The sequence below is a fragment of the Chelon labrosus genome (genome assembly GCF_963514085.1).
Source record: "Chelon labrosus genome assembly, chromosome: 8".
NCBI lineage: Eukaryota > Metazoa > Chordata > Actinopteri > Mugiliformes > Mugilidae > Chelon > Chelon labrosus.
The window spans coordinates 16,037,754-16,057,446 of record NC_140358.1 but is presented as its reverse complement, the minus strand read 5'-3'; the positions used below and the strand labels follow the sequence as shown (position 1 = coordinate 16,057,446).

Below are 19,693 nucleotides of genomic sequence, written 5' to 3'. Positions count from 1 at the left end.
CGACTACGTCATATCCGGCTGACGTCAGCGCGTCAGTGTCAAAGCTAGCGAGCAAACACGTACGCTTTATGAAACGCTTCTGGAGAAATAACACCCGTTAAATTGCTTTTCACACGACGTGGTAGAGTATATATGTGCTTTTTTTGCCTTTTTTTTGTCCGTGCGTTGCTTCCCTAAATCGGCGGGATACTGTTAGTAAGAGTGTCGCTCGGCCAAGTTGCGCTAGCAGGCTTTAGCTTTAGCTCAGGGACTTTTGGTCTCATGCTCAAGATGCCATGCCACAATCAGCAGATGAACAGTGTCAACAGTGGCCAGGAGCACTCAATGAAGCAGGTCCGGTTTGCAGACAACAGCAACGTCGCTGCAGTGCTGCCCAACTCAGAACCAAGTGATGTCCCCACACAGCCTGACAGCGAGGACAACCTGGGACCTCAGCTCAAACTGCTTCCTCTGAACGACCAGATCCGAGAATTGCAGACAATAATCAGAGACAAGTGAGTCCCCTCTGTCCCGTACTTACACACAGGCCACAACATGACAGTGATAACCACATATGTGAATCTGGTGGAAATCTGTGCAGGACTTATATAATATTTACATTTCAAAGGAGAAAAAAATAGTTTGAATATTTAACTTACTGTTAATATATACACCGATCACGCATAACATTATTGCCACTGCATATTAATATATTACCTAATATTGTGTAGGTCTCCCTTGTGCCTCCAAAACAGTTGTCACTCAGAACAGTTGTGGGTCCTATGGATTGAGGGGAGGGACATCTATGGATCATCCCACAGATACATGAGCAGTTTAGGCTCTAGGGAATTTGGAGGCCAGGTCAACAACAGTGTTGCCAACTTGGCGACTTTTTCGCTAAATCTAGCGACTTTCAAATCCTCTTGGCGACTTTTTTTTTGTCAAAAGCGACAAATCTAGCGACTTTCTCTGGTGTTATTGGAGACTTTTCTGGTTCATCGGTTTTCAGTTACTGTCCTCAACAAGCAGCGGGTGCTGCCGTCCCAAAGCACTCACAGGTGGTCAGTCTCACAGTAGACAGCGGTCAGAGCAGAGAGGTGACCCACGCCACTCTGCGTCCAGACTGCAAACTAAATGGCGCATTTCGCAAAGCTGCCGCTGATCGCGCCCTGGTTTACAGAGCGGGATGTAAATGTTTCTTCCCTCTCATACTAAAATAAATAATAAAATAATATTCCATTTAGATTGTTAATTTTGTCAAGTTAAAACCGTTTATACAAAAAATGTTAAAAATGTTCTAGTTATTATGGCAAAAAAAATGCTCATGTTTTACTGTGACTTGTTGTAGGCTCCTTAGTGGAGCATAAGGTTAGAAACTAAACCAAACTTAAGAAAACTAAAAACTTGTGGCTAGGCAAAGCATTAGTCATGAAATTATTTTGAGAGGCGATGGCCTATTTCAGTGGCAAAATAAAAAACAAAACAAAAAAACAACCAAGAATCAACAGAAGCGACTTTTACATGTTTTTTTGAGTTGTTCCTAAACCGTTTTTGTGTGTGTGTGTGTGTGTGTGTGTGCTTGGGTGATCCACACAAATGCCAAGTTTCCCAGCAGAACATTGTATTGTCACAAGATGGTCAATGTTCTTCTCCTGTCGGTGGTTTTAATGTTGTGGCTGATCGGTATGTAGTTCTAATAAAGACACAAGCTGATAAAGGGTGCGGAATGTTTCTTAGTCACGGAAATAATCTGGATAATAAAATACAATAAAATAATTTGCACAAGCACCAAAGGTCTATGAGTGAGTGAACATATCCTGTTATTGTTAAGAGATCTTGAGCAGCTGTAACCTTTTATATATATATATATATATATATATATATATTTTTTTTTTTTTTTTTTTTTTTTTCAGGACAACCAGCAGAGGAGATTTTGTGTTCTGTGCAGACCGACTGGTAAGATCACGATATAGTCACTAAATACTGTACATTTGTGTATGTAGGCTTACATTTGTAGAATACATATCACTTTTTCTGTCCAACAACAGATCAGACTAGTTGTTGAAGAGGGCTTGAATCAGCTCCCCTACTCGGAGTGCACTGTGACCACACCAACAGGTGGGGATTCAGATGCATGAAGTAAAGACTGTTGCCAGATATGTTTTAGTTTAACTTAAACAAAAATGTGCATGTTGTAAGCTACGGGTGAAGTGAAATTCAGGTGTGTCAATTTGCTGCGTAGCCACAGCATTAATTGCAGTGATGATGTTCCATGCTTTGCATTTTTATGGATGGGTGTGACCCTAGCACACACTTGAAAATAGTAAATATATTTTTATTAACTACACTTAAAGGTCTGCCTCTTTAGGCAAAATGCTAATTTTCTTGTTCGCTTACCTGTCTACGTATAACATTACCTGTCATATTGCAGGGGTTCGCGTTTTCTCCACACAGCACTCAAGTCCGCCGCCCTTATATGGGTTTAACGTGACGTTTATGCTAATTGTGTTGTGCTTGGCACGCACATCTAACGTATGCTTTGGATTTGGCCGTCAGGGCATGTTACAGGAATCCCACGTAGGATTTTCTTATTTCCTCGTACTGCTTTGAATAAGAACAAATGTAAGCAGAAACATAGCAAACATTCACGCATGAGGCCCATTGTTCAGGTTTAAAAAAACAAGGTTAGAAACTAAATGAGCCATCTAACCATTTTAAATGCATGAATAAATGCAGGCCTCCCATCCTGCACTATTACACCTCCAGCATAATATATGACTGAGTGGGCTTATTCAGCAAAGCTACACTTGTGACTCTTCCTGTTTCTTTTTTTCCCTCAGGGTACAAGTATGATGGTGTCAAGTTTGAAAGGGGCAACTGTGGAGTCAGCATTATGAGAAGTGGTGAGTTAAACCTGTCTTTCCCTTGTAAGGCATGTAAGGAGTTACAATGTTTGTTGTTGTTTCAATTATCCAGAGCCAGATTTTGTCTCAGTGAAACTTGGCTACTGGATAACACCATCAAACCATTCTATTTTGGGCATTTGAGTTAGATACGGACAGATTTCTACATGCTCGCATAGCAAGATCTCTGATAGCACCACAGTCGAAACAAAACACAAGCAGGAGGGACTTTCTCTTGTCCTCCACCTTCCAGTTGTATGACACTGTTATCATAGTCTTATGCTAAGCCCCTGTGATCATTTTATGACGGTAACGCAAGGTCGAAGAATGAGTAATGTGGGCATGTCAGACACACAGTGTTGTTTAGAAGCTACATTTTAAAGGCATCGTGCATCGGAAGTGTGTGATGCAAGCCAAAACATGTGCTCTTCTTGTTTTTCTTCTGTTTTTCTTTTGTTTGTTTTTCTTTTGTTTGTATTAGATTGTGGGGAAATTTAAGCAGTACTCAGTAGTACTAGTATTTGATATAGGTGGAGGGCAAATGTCTACAGGTTTGTTGCTGTGATTTTGATTTTAGGCATCGATATACGTATATTTTTTGTGGATATTTTATAAATATTTTAAATGTACCAAGGTACAAAGTCCCTGTGCACAGCCCTTCTTCCTCCAGGTGCTCATGGTGTGCAATATAACTATTACAAAATCAAAAAGTAGTATACATCGCACACTGGAGAGTATTATGCTGACTTTATTTGGCGTGAACAACGCGTTTCGCAATTTGCTTCATCAGGTTCACAGTCAATCTGACATCCGCAGGTGAAATAGATGGTAGCAACATCACATGACCACACCAGACCCAGTGAGAATACTCCACACACTAACACACCAGAGAATACAATAAATATCATCAAATCCATGTCTTGCATATTATAGCTTGCATGTACATATACCCAATCTATGTCATTTCAGCGCATTTGTATCAAAATTATGCTGTATGTTTAAAAAGTACAATAAATTTTAATTTAGGTCATTACCCATATCAACCAACAACAATTCATTTATATAGAAAAATATACTCTTTACAAAAATATACTCTATTTACAAAAGTATAATCTATATACATAATAAACTTTACATACACTTAGATCCAGTACCTCATTCAGACCGTATGGTTCTACTGTGTTGAGTTTATGTATCCAGAAGGCCTCTCTCTGCAAAAGTTGTTTGATTAAATTACCTCCTCGTAGTTAGGGTTTGATTCTTTCAATACCTATGAACCTGAGGGTAGTCGCTGGTCCATGACTCTTATCTCGGTAATGCCTTGCAATTGCGTAATCAAAGTTACCATTTCTAATTGCTGCTTTGTGTTCCGCAATTCTTAATTTTAAATTGCGTTTAGTTTGGCCTATGTACATTAGTCCACAAGGACATTTTAATATATATATGAGAGGCAATTAATAAAATCTTTAATTTCATAGTTTCTGCCAGAATGGGGGTGACTAAAAGATTTTGTGTCAAATGTATTTGAACAATGTGCGCATTTCCCACATCTGTAATTGCCATTTTAAATGTACGTTTGATTGACTTGTTCCCAGCTGTTCCTTCCACTCTGCATGTTTGTACAGCGGTGCACACAAACGTCACTTCATGTCCAGAGATATACAGAATCTGTTAAACTGAAGTGATTATTTATGGCCGTTGCTCGTGTAATCTACTTGAAAATCAGGTTCACAATGGTAAAATCAACATATTTTGGCTGATTTTATGCTTATGAGGCACGTTCAAAGGAAGTGTAGTTAATGCATACATCACATCTGTTCGCAAGACTGAGGAGTGTTGTTTTCTCACAGGTGAGGCCATGGAGCAGGGTCTCCGGGACTGCTGCCGCTCCATCCGCATCGGCAAGATCCTCATCCAGAGCGATGAGGAGACACAGAAAGCTAAGGTCTACTATGCCAAGTTCCCCCCTGATGTGTACAGAAGAAAAGTGCTGCTCATGTACCCCATTCTTAGTAAGTAACAGAGGGTTGAGCAGAGTTTATCGCACTGATGACTCCAGTTTATCACCTCCACTAGCAGGTAAATGTGAAGAGACATCTGATTTTGAGTTAAAAAAAAAAAAAAAAAAACATTTTATGCATTTATTCATTTTGAGAAATCTCCCTCGGGTTGACCTTCACCACAAAGTCTGCACTTCCACATCGTACAGACCCATTCACACTGCTCTGATAATTATAGCTCTCATGGGAGAAATTATACACTGCCTGGGAGATAGCCACCAGGCTGCTGAATAGCATAATGAGGGCCAACAAAAATAGTAGCTTAATAGCCCTGGTTTCCTAATGTCACAAAGCAGCATTTTTCTGTTCTCAGATTTTGGAGAAAAAAAAAAAGTGATTCTGGCCAGAAGGAAGGTATATTTTATTATGTCAGAATGATGAAACATTTGATTTATTTATACACGTTGACCGGGTGAAAAATTAAAGCCTGTCATGTCCCAGACTAATTGTCAGATCAATCGGCTCACTAGTCTGTATCTTTTGAGATGCTAGCAAAATGAACCAGTGAAATGCATTTTAAGAAAAATGTCATGCAGTGTTATAGTGTATAAACCCTCAATATTGTAAAGGTGAGTCAGCAAATCTAACACAGTTATTATTTCTGTAAATGCAAACCTCTAACCTTAAACTTTCTGTGTCTCCAGGTACAGGCAACACTGTGATTGAGGCGGTGAGGGTCCTGATAGAGCACGGAGTGCAGCCCAAACATATTATCCTACTCAGTCTCTTCTCCACACCTCATGGTATACCACCCAGTTCAATCCAACCGCAATATATCACCAGTTTGCTTTTGTTTACCCACGGGACCACATCTTTTGTCCTCTATCTCTCCCAGCTCTGTTTCTGCTGTGTCTTTGTCTTCGTATAGCAGTGCTGTTCAGTGACACTGCAGATCATACGTTTTAAACATCCAGTTCAAAAAGGAGGGGAAAATTTATTCAAGTAACAAGAACTAGTGAGATTAAATATTTTGGAGGTCAGACTGATGAGAAGCAACCTCAGAGTCCTAGCTGAAGATAGTAGACGCCCCCTGGAGTCTAGAGTCCAGGGTTGGTGGAGCAGATAGGCTGATGGAGACGTCTAACAGAAAGGACAGGGTCTTGGGACGGATTGGGTCTGAGAAGGCTGATGGAAAAATCAAAGGACAAGAGTAATGATGCTGACATAGGCTAAATTGACTGATATAGAAGCAGAAGGTGAGAAGTGAGTTTCCTTACAAAATGTTTCTCTCCTTTAAAGGACATGTGTGCAGGATCTTGTGACATCTGGTGGTGAGGTTGTAGATTGCAACCGACTGAATACAAGGGTATTCAGTTTCGAAGAAGATGTAAAAACACTCAGGGCCCTGTCTAGTTCTAGTGTTTGTTTTATCTACTGCACGGGCTCCATGGAAGAGGACATGTCCCCCATATATGTATAAAGGGTTTGTTCTGAGCTAAAACATAACAATTAATAATTACAGGTGATTACACAGTAATAAAAACATGATTCTATGTTCAGTTTCAACTAATAGATCTCCCCCAATCCTACACACTGGGCTGCCAAGTACGGTCCAGATTGTGGTGACATTTAAAGTGGACATTCACGGTTTCCTCGAGAAAGATTTCTAATGAGGGAAACCTCTTGACCTTTCTTCTGGTAAACCTCTGTGTTCAAAGTCTCCATTTAAACACACAAAGTATTTAAATCCGAAGGGCATGTTTCCACAAAATGTTAAAATCTATTTAATGCTCTAAACTGGATAAATCCATATTATTTGACTTATTTTATTCCTATAGGAATGCGTTATATCGCCTTTGGGGATTCCCAGAGGACTTTGCAGTGTTAAAATGTTGAGTCATGTTTACATGAGTGTGGAATTACCCCAATGTCCCTCAACAGTATTTGCACCCTTCAAGGAGCTACAATTAATAACCTGTATGTGCAGCTCTCCTTCAATTCATATGAGGATATAGTCAGCTTCAGTTAATAATTTAGCTGCACAGACCACAAGTTTGCAGTGTTGTTTGTCTCACTCCTCTGACGTCACTGTTAGCCACAGCGTATTAAAGAGCACCCAGTGTTTACTAACCCTTGCACCCACATGCCACAGATGAAGCGGCAACTAGAGATACCTCAGAAAGAAAATAGTTGGCTGGTGGAAATAGTCTTTGTGTTCTATTTTTTGAAATCCCTACTAGCATTTAATAGCAGTCTCACCTCAGATGATTTTGGTTGCTAGTTTCTCAACTTGTTACAGCTACGTTTCCCATTACACCACTGATTACTTGGATGCCTGTGTCTCTTCTAGGAGCCAACTCTATCATCCAGGAGTTCCCAGATATCACCATCTTGACCACAGAGGTCCACCCTGTGGCTCCAACGCATTTTGGACAGAGGTATTTTGGCACTGACTGAACCGAGGACAACCTGAGGAACATGGCTTGCATATTGTTTTGGCTATACTTATCTCATCATATCTCATGTTCTCCTTGTTGTGCCAAATGCTGCTGCTTCTTAATTTGCTAAGTTTCCAAACCAATACCAAATCATTAATCTGATCCACTGTATGTATTATGTTTTTTTTTTTTTTTTGCAGTGTATACTCGTTCTATAGAAAGAAGTCACTTAAACATATAAAGAGTTTAACTTGGAGCATTTTATTTTGCATGTTACAACGATTGACGGCTCAATAAAGACTTTATATTTGCAAATGAAACTGTGTCAGTATTTTTGGTAGTGATGGAAAAAGGGGAAGCACCACAATCACATACTCCAAAGATCCAAAGAGAGTTCAAATGGGACCATATGTGCTCTAGTAATACTTAATCCCCGTCTGACAACTGGGTATGATTTCTCATCTTCTAATTCTATAAATTATCCTACATCATTTCTACAGTTCATTTTAAACGTCACTTAATGGAGCAAAATATACAGACACTGCCCGCAGCAGGTATGAATCAATGAATACACAGAGGAAAATAAGGGTGAACATTATAACAATAAATAGACACAAGGCTACATAGAAACACTCAACGTCCACATCTTTCCTAATGTTTTGATACGTGCGTTCAAACACGAAATCATATTTTAGATAAAACTCTTTTAATCAAGAAACAACTACGTCTCAGACATGAGCAGCATTCGATTTGGCTTACCCAACATAGAAATACAGATCTGATGGAGCGACTTAAAGTGTCAAGATCAAACAATCCAAAGGTGGATTTAGGCCCAGCGTTTTACTGAATAAAGGAGCGTACTTGGATACAAAAAATGGTTTTCAACTAAGTACACCGGATAAATACACAGCCTCGACAACGAGGGTCTGCTTAATCGGTATTAAAAATTTAAAAATACATAGACACAGGTACAAAATAAACCAACATCATATTGCAGAAGACCACTGTCCTCTACCAACCAGTGGATGAGGAGCAGTTGTTAAGATATAGATATGTACATTATCTGAACGTTTAAATGATCAAAAATGGAAATGGAGAAGAAAATACGTCCTCTCCTATGAGTGATTTTGTGCCCGATGATGAAAGCTGTTTCACTTCATCATCCAGCAAGTGTTATCTTACTAGTTGACAGCTGATATGATGGAAAATCTGATTTTTGGGATAATACAAAAACGAGAAAAAACTTTTCACAGTATGTCTCATCCCAGATTTAAAAAAAAAAAAAAATCAACCCCATCACTGTACTTTTCCCCCCCCCCAAACAAATGTACCCAACAGCACTAAGGTCATGATATACTATTATATTCAGGATATGACAACACTGAAAAATGTCAAACGTATTGCAGTAACAGTCAGATGTAATGAGCTCTAGCTGTACTAGTTTTGTTTTTGTTACCGTCACCAGTTTCAGCAGAAATTACAAAAAAAAAAAAAAAAGAAGTATTCAATAAAAGCATAACATGATAATCAGAAATGAGAACAAGACGATGAGCAGGAGGGTACATTCTTCAGACTCCTGACACAGAGGGATACTTACATTAAATAAGGCGTAGGTTGAGTCGGGTACTTTAAAATGCTTATGTTCACTGGAAATAAAATAAAGTCAAATGTCTATGTGCTGCAAAAACCCAAACTGGTAGAGGCCACACAACTGAATCAGTACAGGGGATCTCTGGAGCCTTGTGGTTGGTTGCGAGGACAATTTCGATACCACCCTGCGCGAACCAGGCTCTGATGTACAGCACTGTAAACTCAACCCTGAACCAGAGGCGTACGACATATCACAGTGCCAGACAGAAGCTTCCCAAGTAACATTAGTAATAAGAGGCCAGTGCCTTCATCATGATCAACAACGAGAGGCAAATATACAGTACAAGTATGACCACGGCGAATAACAGTTGCCTTTTTGTACACGAGGTAATAGTCGATAATCTTTTACAGATAAAACTGATGCTGTTGTTAATCCGGCTATACCAGGAGGGGCGACGCTGCCACTGTTCCTCCACCGAGTTCATTTTTTTCATCAATATTTAAAACACAAGGGGTAAAGTCGGCGATCCAAACGCCAGGTTTCATTCCGCTCGTTTGGCCCGCTCCAGTGTGTCCGAACACCGTCGTGACTTGGAATGCATTTACCTCGTGTTACACAGTGAGTGTGATGTATAAGTCTTCATCCTCTGTATCAGTCTGACTTATTCCTCCATCTCTATGGTAACAGAGGGGTCTTGATCCTCAACTGGAATAGAAGAGAACGTAGAAATTTCAGTATGCAAATTCACAGCACTTATTATGCTGTTTTATACAGTGTGTTTCATACGACCACCAGGTGGTAGCAGAATGTTATGGCTGGAATCCGAACACAGCAGCCGCAGTTACACAAGGCGAGACTGATAAACCTCCAGATCGCTGAAACTGAACCAGTATTTTCAAATCTGCAGTTGTTCGGTGTGATTACTGCAGCAAAGGAAGCTTGCAATCCAAGGATTTTTTAATCAAAGGTTACAAAGTGTGTCCTTTTTCTTACACTTGGTGGTAGAAGGCGACTTTCTACAACATATTTGTTTGTTTTTATAGTTTAAATGTGAAATTTTCATGTTTCCAGTCTTGGAAGATGTAGGGTCTAGGGAAGATCTTATCAGATCAGTTGTATGTGTGTATAGATACATCTTAAATTCATAGAAATTAAGTGCGTCTAAAAAGACTGCCATCACAAAAGTAAATTCATCTGTAACAATTAAGACACAACTTTAATCCAAAAAAGCAGACGTAGACAAGTTATAGGTCACACAGGCAGTCTCATTCATGTTCATGTTGGACGTGAATACAGTGGGATCTCTGAAATGTTGGGCAAAACGTGCAAGTTAACACACGCTCTTACCCCTGAATCAGTCTTTACTTCTGTCTTATCCACATTATAGGTTCTGGGAAAACAGCTTTACACATTTTGTCCGCAATAATCCATGGAAGAAAACACATCTACAGCAGTTCACCAATATTAAGAATAATATTTTTTTATATTATAAGGTCATACATATTGCGGCACTGCCACAGTATGCCACAGAAGTTAGTACAATCTTATGCAATGATTTCAAATACGGAAATAACACGGTTATTGCATTACTTCAAGTACAGAATTTCCTGTTGTGAAAACTTAAAAAACAGATACTTCAGAAAACTATACTGACCACATCTGTGCCAAAGCAGACATCACTTCCAAAAAGAGACACGAGTTGGATCACGCAAACAAAACTGAATAACCCCGTGATTACTTGTGACCATTACAAAAGCTTTCTCAAATGCGCCCGTGTCTATTTGTACGTCTCTGTCACGGCTCTACGTGGATGAAATTGCCAAACAAAATGAAAAAATACCAAGAAATCGCTGACTAACAAAAGAATTTGTTGAAACGCAGCAGTGATTAGGAAGTACAAAAAGAGCAGTAGGGTCATTAATCAGAGCTTCCTAAAATGAAAAAACAACAACAAGACATTGCTTTGGCACAAAACTGCAGGATTTATCTTGACGGCTGATAAAAAATTAGGAGCACACATTCTTTGGTCAGATGAGACCAAGATGGAACATGACTTTTATAGAGGAGGCCAAGACACCGTCTGACACAATGAATCCCTGTGTCTAGACGCTTAGCAGAAGAAGAATATTCCAGCATGATGATGAAAATAATGTTGACATTCAAAGAATACTGCCAATAGGAATTTCTAAAGAAGACAAAAAGTCAAAACTATACCCTGCCCAAGCTTGTCACGAGACTTGAAACCAACAAACACCTTTGGGGTATAAGAATTTATTAGACTTGCTTATCGCTCCCAGTTCTTTATTGATTCTCTTATCAATTCCTGATCTGTGCTACATACTTTTCAGCACCAAACCAGCTGTTTTATTATCTGTCAGGGTACAATCTCCTCCTGACACTTGATTTCAACATGCTCAACAATAAATTACTTAAGTAACATGGAACACAAACTATGAATAATTAAAAAAATGATAAAATAAAATAAACATCTGCAGCCCAAACACAAGCATATAGCTAGTTTGGAGCTATGTTAATTCGATTCCCGTCCCTAAGAGTAAAGCAACACATCCCCTACAGCCAAGACCAACCGAAAAATGTAAATTAGTGCAAATAGCCTGTTGTGAAACTTAGAAGTAAAGCAATTAGTGCATAATTCTTAGTCAATCTGACATTTCAGTGATATTACAAAGGGCGTATTCACTTATGTTTTCAGACCCTCTTCAGTTTGAATATAAAACATATTTTCCTTAAATGTAAAAGGCACTGACTGCTCTTACAGGTGTGATACCGAAGAGCCTTCGTATTCTAGATCCTACAGAGAACGCGTGTACGTATAAATATGGCAAAGTTTAAGTGAACTCACCGAAGCTTCCTTCCTCAGACCCATCGTCTGACTCATCCCACATGTCCTCATTAGCTAATAAGGGGTTGCGAGATTCAGAACTGCGGTTCTTCAAGGGAAAGTAGTGGCCGTTCCCCTGGCTGACATGAACAAAGTGCAAAAGGAGAAAGAAGCTTGTTAAAGATCCAAGACTATTCCAGCCATCAGTTTACATTTTGTTCAACATGTAAACCACTCTGTATTCTGCAGACGGTTGTATTGTCCATTCTCTCAACTATCCTTCTTCCCTATATATTAGATTATTATTCATCATTGCAAACCTGCTGCAAACAGTATTTGTTTAATAGGGCCGATGCATCTCTATCCTGACAGAAGTCTCACCTCGTAAAGACAGGGATGAACCACAGCCTCCTGTCCTCTCCAAATACCTGCTGCAGGTTTTTGCGTATGCCAACGTTGAAGCCATTTCTGTCCGGTCCACTGACAAAAAATGGAGCTGAGAAGGCCTCTAGAAAAGGAAAATGAACTACAGGTCAAAATGTGTTTTTATGCTTCAATTAAATTCAACACTGAATATGTTCACCGGCCTCATAAAGTTATTTTTTTCCCCCAACAAATAAGTAAACCCTCACCTAAAGTGGATCTGTTCTTGGCCACCAACCAGCAGTGGTAGCCAAAGAGGAACATGAGACTGACAAAGAACATGAGCGCCACAAACATGAGGAAGAGGACGTGAAACTTTGCGGACCCATTGGACAATTCCCCCTGGAGGAGAGAAACAGGAGAACTAGAAGCTTGAGGAAAAATGAGGAGGCTTTGAAAGCCGTAACCTGTGACAGAAGGCTCGTTTCTCTGTTCTTGTGGACAGTGTGGCCGTGAAGAATCTAAAACTAAAAGTATGAATGTATTATCAGGCGTCGAACAAGAGTAGCGACACTCACCGCCCAAAACTTGAGGAAATACCGAAAGACTGTCGCTGCAATGAATACACAGTACAGCATCGAGTAGGAGAGGAAAAGCAGGAAAAACTTGTAGTTGGAAAAACCAACGCAGTTGTTGACCCTAAAAAAAAAAAAAGAAAAAACAAAGAGAAAATCAACATGTTTTTTTAGGACACTGAGCTATAAGGTTTTGCACATTTACACATAGACTATTCTAGACGTGAACCACAAGAGCTGTAAGAGAAACCCCAAATGTCACAATCACTCAAAACAGACACTAAACACACTTTACACCATCAGCTCTTTAGTACAAAGTCTGTGTAATGTCTGACTGAGCCCATTTGTGAATAGAGCAGGTAATTGTCCAGAGTATTTCCAGTAGTGACAACACGCGTAGGGAGAATCAGATCTGAGTATTTATTCATTTGATCGCAACGGCTCAAATTACAACTTACCAGGGACAGTGATGGTCCATCTTCAAGACACACCTGAAAAGAAAGACACTTTATCATTTTGAGAGTATGACACTTACTTTAGGGCAGTAAATACCTTTAAATAATTTCTGAATTACAAACTTTTTCCAACCTTCTTCACGTGTACACATGATAGCACTGATTTACCATTAAGATATTGTTTCCAAGAGATAGCACGCCATCGAAGCAACATCTTCTAATTATCACAACAGCGCCTGGCCAACAAATACCTCCTCGCAGGGGCCAACCTCTCTAGATGAATGAATTGGGGAGGAAAGAGTGGCTTACATTTCACAAACTGAGCAGTGGTGGCAGCGGTCAGGCTTCAGCACCTGGCAGCGGTCGCAGAACCTGATAGCTGGAGACAAGAGGATGGCCAGTTGAATGGACGACATTTGAGCCGAGCTTACCCTTCCCGTGCTTCCTGCAGCCCAGATCTTAGCGATCAGCACTAATGAAAGAGATACACTGGCCGATCACGCTAGATGGGGATGCTCGGAGCTAATTGCGCCAGCCTGCTTGCTTGCTTTCGTCGCACACAGATTATGTGCGACAGGATGGATTGTGGCTAAGGTAACCACCTGGCAACCTCGGTGGTTTTGAGATAAATGAACAATAGCAGGCACAAGATTATTTGACCACACGGCTTACCTCCAGACTGAGCTCGAGTGAAAATGGGGAGCTTCTTTGCAATCTCAACCAGGATTTGCTTCTGAGCGTCCGGCCTCTCCTCCATCTCGTATCTCTGCTTGTCTGAGTACGACAGCTGAAACTGCAGACACAAACCACACCAGGTGATTTAAACAGCATGCGCTACAGTGAATAAATACCACCTTCTGGTGTGCAGGTATACCTTTTTGCATGGCGATGAAGGAGGGGTAAATATGGACTTCCAGTAGGTCCAGGAGAACATCACAAAGCAGACATGAAACACCAGCAGATAGGCCGCTGCAAGCACAAAAACCAGCCAGAATCATTTACACAACAGCCGCCACATTACTTTATCTTGTGGTTTAGCTTTGCATAATGCTTGTGGCATAAATATGAGAGGGGTAACTTACCTTTTTCCAACGTGTTGGTGAGTGTAACTGTCAAAACAACAACGTGACATTATAAATCACAAGCTGGACACCAGAGATTAGCGACACTGAAGTTGTTTCGACTGACATTTGTTATTTTTCCGTAGGGAAACATTTGCCGGCTAACACGATTAGCCAGATTGTCAGATTGCTGTTAGCTAGGAGCAACACTGGTACAATAGTTGTGTATGAAACTGGGGTTAACACTAATTTCTAAAGAGGAAATTACATATTAAATTACGCTTCAAAACAGCTCGCCGCAATTAGTTCAAAAGCAAATGTAAAGCACACACCCTAATCCACTTCCGCCTAGTTTGCTAGCCCCCGGAGCCGACAACGTTATTTTTATCAACACTGCTGTCTGTGCGGTAATCTGCGGCGTCCGCGAAGAAACGGCCCAAAATCACAACAAACACTTTGTCATACTCACAGAGACATAGCTCAAAGACGTAGGCGTAGTACGACCACAAGACAACCGCGGTTATGATTAGAACAGGTATCCAGGAGAAAACCCTTTGACAGCATCTCAAACCTCTGGAGAGAGCCATATTCTCCCATCTAAACGCCGCTCTCATCTGCGCTCGACTGCAATTCCTGGGATTTATCAGCGACATCGGGGAGCGATTCAACGCACTGGTGTTGCCAGATCTGTATCTTTGCCGTTTTTTTTATAGCAGTACGTGGCTAATATTACGCATACTGTGGTTTATTTCTATGCATTAGCGTAACAAACACATAACATGGCAACATGAGAGAGTCAAGAGTTAAGTAAACAAATACGAATTAGGCTTAATTTACATCTTTGTGCCTGACTTCCCTGTAATAATTCAGCTAAAACGAATAAATAAAATAATTCAAGTAATATAATTAACGGATAACATGTTTCCAGGGCTCTGAAACATAAAAAAAAGGGCAATCCAACCAAATGTATGACTAAAAGAATTCACAAAATATCCAGAAATTAGTAGCAGCAGACCCTTTAAACACATTAGCACATAAAACGTCAAATAAGTACAAACATTTGAACAATTAAATACAATAGAAACTGCATGTATGACAAAGGGTCGCCAGCTGCACCTAGCCAATGATTTAACATTAGCCTATTAAATGTAATTTTTCAATCAAATTAAATTGTTTACCACCCTGTGCTTCATTTGTTGCTTGCACAACAGCAGGCCACACACGAACAAGAAACCCCCTAATTGTTTTGACCTCCCAAGAGCAAAACGACTTCATCATTGTTTGAAGGTAAGCTCTGAATGCTGCTGTAGTTAATTAGCTTTTAATATAAAGAGCCCTCCCTTTCCTAAACCCCAACAAACAACGCTGAGCAAATTGCATCATCTTGGCCTGTTTCTTATTAATGTAATAATTTTTTACTTTTTGTGTGTACAGTAAGTCTTACACGTGTGTTACGACAATGTAGTGTAACACCATCATCAAGAACCACAGTAGAAATAAGATTTGGACTTTCCTTTTTATTTGTGTCAACATTTTGCCTACACGTGTGACTTGAGGTCTTGTCTTTCTCGTCGTGTCGAATTAATATATAGTAAACCGAACTAATAAAGAAAGGCAGCGCTTAGACGTGAACTTTTCTTTGTGACATCAGTTTCCGAGAACAGTTATGTGCAAGCATCATGTACCAAAGTGCTGAAGTGCACAATGCTTGCACATGTTTACTTGAAGTTCATGATGTCGGGCAGAGTTCACTTGGCTTCTTGTTACAGCACCGGGGTACAAGGAGGAAGTTGTGGGCGTTCAATGCTTCTGGTCTTCACGGAGGTGCTAAAAATGAAATCTCAGTTTCAGGCCTGTGACAGCCGACCTTTTCATCACCTTGACCTGGTTGCTCCTGTGTCGATGCTCTGATCTCTCTAAAGTTGATGGCATTTACATTTGCATGCTGCAAAGCGAGACGTGCTGAGACTCAGTGAGAACATCACTGTGTTCTATTTCTTTTTATTTACATGTTTCGAGTTGCTCTCTCTGGATTGTTCTGATGGAAACGAACAAATCTGGAGACAACTCTCCTTTTCATTAATTACAGTTTTGCGCCTGAGTCTTCAAATGACCCCATTCCTTGAAAAGACGTCTGGAGCCAGAGAAACAGCTCAAAATTATTTAATTGTCCAGTCTTTATTAATTATTAAAGACACTGTTTAACTACTGCATCATTTCTGTTTCTCTACTTTAGCATCTTGCCACCAGTTTTTGGCTTTCAAGAGTGTGGTGACAGAATCTACAATTTTTCAAAACTTGATGCTCGTTAAAAAAACAGAGTCGCAATCGTTTGTTTCTTTTCTCACCTAAAATGTCAAATTGAATTTGACATTTTGTTATAGAATCAACACCCCGTGCACTTTGGATGACTTCCCAATAGGAGGCACTGTGAGACCGCTTTAAACCAGTGACTTTCTGCTTTTGCTGCTGCAGATGTAATCCAAGCAGTTTAAGAACACATCTTTTACTCATTTCTCTTTACAGAATCTCAGATTTGTATGCAGTCAAATGTTAGTTTAATGTGAACTCATTAGCCGTGTTGATCGTGCGCCGCGAGTTTTAGAATTCTGCATCAAAGGAGATGGAGTCTGTATAATGAATGAGTGTGTGTGAACATCAAGGTATCCAATTATACTGGTAATTAGACTTGTTTGAACGTAGACCCGTGGTTTTCTGGCTCACGCTGGTCACTGAGATTTTTTAAAAGAAGGAAGAGTGGAAGAAGAAAAAAAAAAGAAACAAACTGAGCTAATTCCAGGAAGACTGCTGATGTCACTATCAGCATTGATCTCTGTTTATGAGTGAGCAACTCTCATCTTTAATACACCCTTCCTCCTCCTCCCACTCTTCCTCCTCCATCTCTTCAGAGAGACGCTGCTTCATCCATAGACTTTTCCCGTTCTCAAGATTTATGATATGCCGTCATCGTCTGACGTGGTCGTCCTACGCAGTGTGCGAAAACAAGTGTCATTGTCTCCCCATTACGGAAAGCTGTGAAACCTTTCATCATGGGACCCCAGGGTCGGAGGAGCGTTTAACCGTGGACTCTAACAGCCCAGCAGGCCTGTTGCTGTGTAGACGGGTTTGAATTCTTCACAGTACCACCTGCTTTCCTTATTTACGTAATCCAGACTCCTTCTCTGCAGTGCCTTCTGGGATAGGGGCGTGAGGTGAGCTGCACCCAGCACTAACCTCCTCTCTCTCTCTCTCTTCCATCACACATGTTTTGAGGCCTGCTCCTTTCCCCGATATCTTCTCCCACTTCAACACATTGTCCTGTTGCTGGCTCTCCATCCAATTCCTGCTCTCTTTGCCCCCCTCCGCCCCCCACTTACCACCACCCCGCCTTCCTCTTTCTCTCTTCAGGCAACAGTGTCGGCAGCCGGGCGATGACAGCTCCTCTCTCATTCAACCGCTCACTGGAGGCAGGGAGCGGCCATCCATCCATCAGCGCGGCAGCAAACCCCTCCACTACAAAGTCATTGTGACTAGCAAAATAGTAACGGCCTTTTAATCAAAACATTTACCCCTGTGTAAAAGTAAAACACAAACAGCCCGTAGCAGCAGGTTGAGGCAGACTCCTCGTCCCAGAGATGTGTGCAAGCACATCACGTTGGAAGTGCATTCCTTGCCGCCCTGGTGGCAGTCTACATAAACAGACAGTAGGGGCTGGAGGAGAGCCCGTTTGGGGAGAAGTCATGCGTGGCTGAAGAAAAGTGCGAAAGGACCGCGGTCCAACAATGAACCACCATGCAGGCTTATTAACCGGCGAGGGGAGCACAATGGCTGACACAATCCAGTGTTAGCTGAGTTTGCTCTTGAGCAGCAGCTCACTGTTATGCCTTGAAGATGAAGTGGCACTTAGAGTGTGCATTTCATTTGACCCCTGAGACTCTCATGTCATGCAGTTGTGCTCCGCAGTCACGGCTGATTCAGGGAATGCCGATGATGCTAAGCACTTGGGAGGGTGATTCATTTGGGAGGTGTGTGTACGTTTCCATGTGTGCATGTGTTTGCGCGGGGGAGAGAAAGCTCTTGTGCGCGCGTGCACGTGAGGAAGAGGCATTGTTTGTTTTTGTGTGTTTGCAGACTTTATGTCTGTCTGTGTTTTTTTTTTATTTTTTTTTCTTGCAGCACCGCAAGATGATGCAGTATTGAGTTTGATAGGATTTCCATTTCATTCCCTGCATGCTTGAGAGTCTGGACGGGGAGTTCATCGCGTGTGCATCCGTTTGAAGTCAATATGGAGCACATATTGGAAAGTCTGCATTCATCTTAACATATTGTCATTGGTGTGTGTCCAGGTGATCAAAGCGGCGGTGTTTTGAGTTGCCCACATTTAGACAAAAGGTATGTGTGCGAAAATCAGACATGAGCACAGGAGCAATTAGAGAAACAGACCAGTACAAGAAAACACAGCTATGACTTCACAGAACATGGTCACACACGTCATTTGCAATTTAGCTTAACACAACACAGAAAAAGACTTAATCCATTCTACCATTAACCTATTAACACGAATGCACTGCAGTGAGAAATGACTAGAAAGCTGTTTTGATGCATTATGTATGTATGAATAAGTCAGGTTTGAGTCAGGGGGAATGGTGCGTGCCATTTCTGCATTTTTACGTCACACAGTCAAATGTTCTGACTCTGAGGACGACTGCAGAGCCTCAAGGTCTGGTTCTCACCGCACTGATGGACACAGCGGACTTCAGACGTCTGGAAAGCTGTTGAGCCGGTGTGACATCAGCAAGCGGCGCTCAGCAGAGCAGGAGAAGCCCTTAAACGAGCCTATGTTTCTGCCTAGCCTCTGCTCACATTCACACTTAACAGCAGAACAAACAATGACAGGGCAGGGAGGAATTGCAGACACCTCACCCAGCATGTGTGAAAATAAATCTGCTCGAGGGTGGAGACCTGAGTGTCTCGAACAATCATGGAAATTTCAGATGAGGACTGTGTGCGTTTTAATAAAGGCATTTCATTACACCGTGTCCATGTCGTGCTACTTGTGGGCAGTTTCTAAGTGACAACGAAGACCTCCATGGAGTTCTTTTCATTGCCTTGATGCCGACAGGATCTTAACAGAAAACGTATTTCAGCAGCATCTTTGTTCTCGATCTCTGTGCTTGTCATCAAACAGATTAATTGCATTTTGCCAAGTGATAAAGTAACACATTGTGTTTAACTACATGATAATATTTGGGGGACAACATCAAAAGGAAATTGTAGCAGCTTTGTCGCTTTCAAGAGCCTTTTTGAAAGCCGAACCTCCGTTTGTCTAAACTTAACCACCTCTTCGCCACTGAAAATACGTTATGGAAAGTCTGATCGCCTGGTAACCCCTTTCTCCTCAGAGATAGTGAGAACAAAAGGAAATCCTCTTACTTAGGTTAACTTTCATCACCTTATGTTGATTTTCCATGAAGACAATTGATTGT

The 19,693-nt window shown here is 41.0% G+C and overlaps 2 protein-coding genes across 2 annotated transcripts; one reads left to right on the top strand and one right to left on the bottom strand.

Moving 5' to 3' along the window:
- The first annotated feature begins 43 nt into the window (after positions 1 to 43).
- uprt (uracil phosphoribosyltransferase (FUR1) homolog) lies at positions 44 to 7,760 on the top strand. Its single transcript, XM_084549641.1, has 7 exons — positions 44 to 494; positions 1,893 to 1,935; positions 2,028 to 2,097; positions 2,820 to 2,882; positions 4,733 to 4,894; positions 5,587 to 5,685; positions 7,233 to 7,760. Exons 1-7 carry the CDS (start codon positions 262 to 264, stop codon positions 7,337 to 7,339), a joined length of 777 nt encoding a protein of 258 aa, XP_084405767.1. The 5' UTR covers positions 44 to 261; the 3' UTR covers positions 7,340 to 7,760.
- Positions 7,761 to 7,943: 183 nt separating this feature from the next.
- zdhhc15b (zDHHC palmitoyltransferase 15b) lies at positions 7,944 to 14,809 on the bottom strand. The gene is made up of 11 exons (XM_084549640.1): positions 14,677 to 14,809; positions 14,229 to 14,255; positions 14,021 to 14,115; positions 13,819 to 13,939; positions 13,456 to 13,525; positions 13,150 to 13,182; positions 12,695 to 12,815; positions 12,386 to 12,518; positions 12,135 to 12,261; positions 11,775 to 11,893; positions 7,944 to 9,616 (listed from the first exon to the last, which is right to left on the bottom strand). The coding sequence occupies exons 1-11, from the start codon at positions 14,792 to 14,794 to the stop codon at positions 9,573 to 9,575; spliced, it is 1,008 nt and encodes a 335-aa protein (XP_084405766.1). The 5' UTR covers positions 14,795 to 14,809; the 3' UTR covers positions 7,944 to 9,572.
- Positions 14,810 to 19,693: the final 4,884 nt, after the last annotated feature.

Bases quoted from the DNA above. Each gene is read 5' to 3' on its own strand.
- zdhhc15b (XM_084549640.1), bottom strand. From the start codon at position 14,794: ATGGCTCTCTCCAGAGGTTTGAGATGCTGTCAAAGGGTTTTCTCCTGG. The intron at 14,256-14,676 runs GTGAGTATGACA...TTGTTTTGACAG, and splicing joins CGTCTTTGAGCTATGTCTCT to TTACACTCACCAACACGTTG. The intron at 12,519-12,694 runs GTGAGTGTCGCT...TCTCTCCTCCAG, and splicing joins ATTTCCTCAAGTTTTGGGCG to GGGGAATTGTCCAATGGGTC.
- uprt (XM_084549641.1), top strand. From the start codon at position 262: ATGCTCAAGATGCCATGCCACAATCAGCAGATGAACAGTGTCAACAGT. The intron at 2,883-4,732 runs GTGAGTTAAACC...GTTTTCTCACAG, and splicing joins AGTCAGCATTATGAGAAGTG to GTGAGGCCATGGAGCAGGGT. The intron at 5,686-7,232 runs GTATACCACCCA...TGTCTCTTCTAG, and splicing joins TCTCTTCTCCACACCTCATG to GAGCCAACTCTATCATCCAG.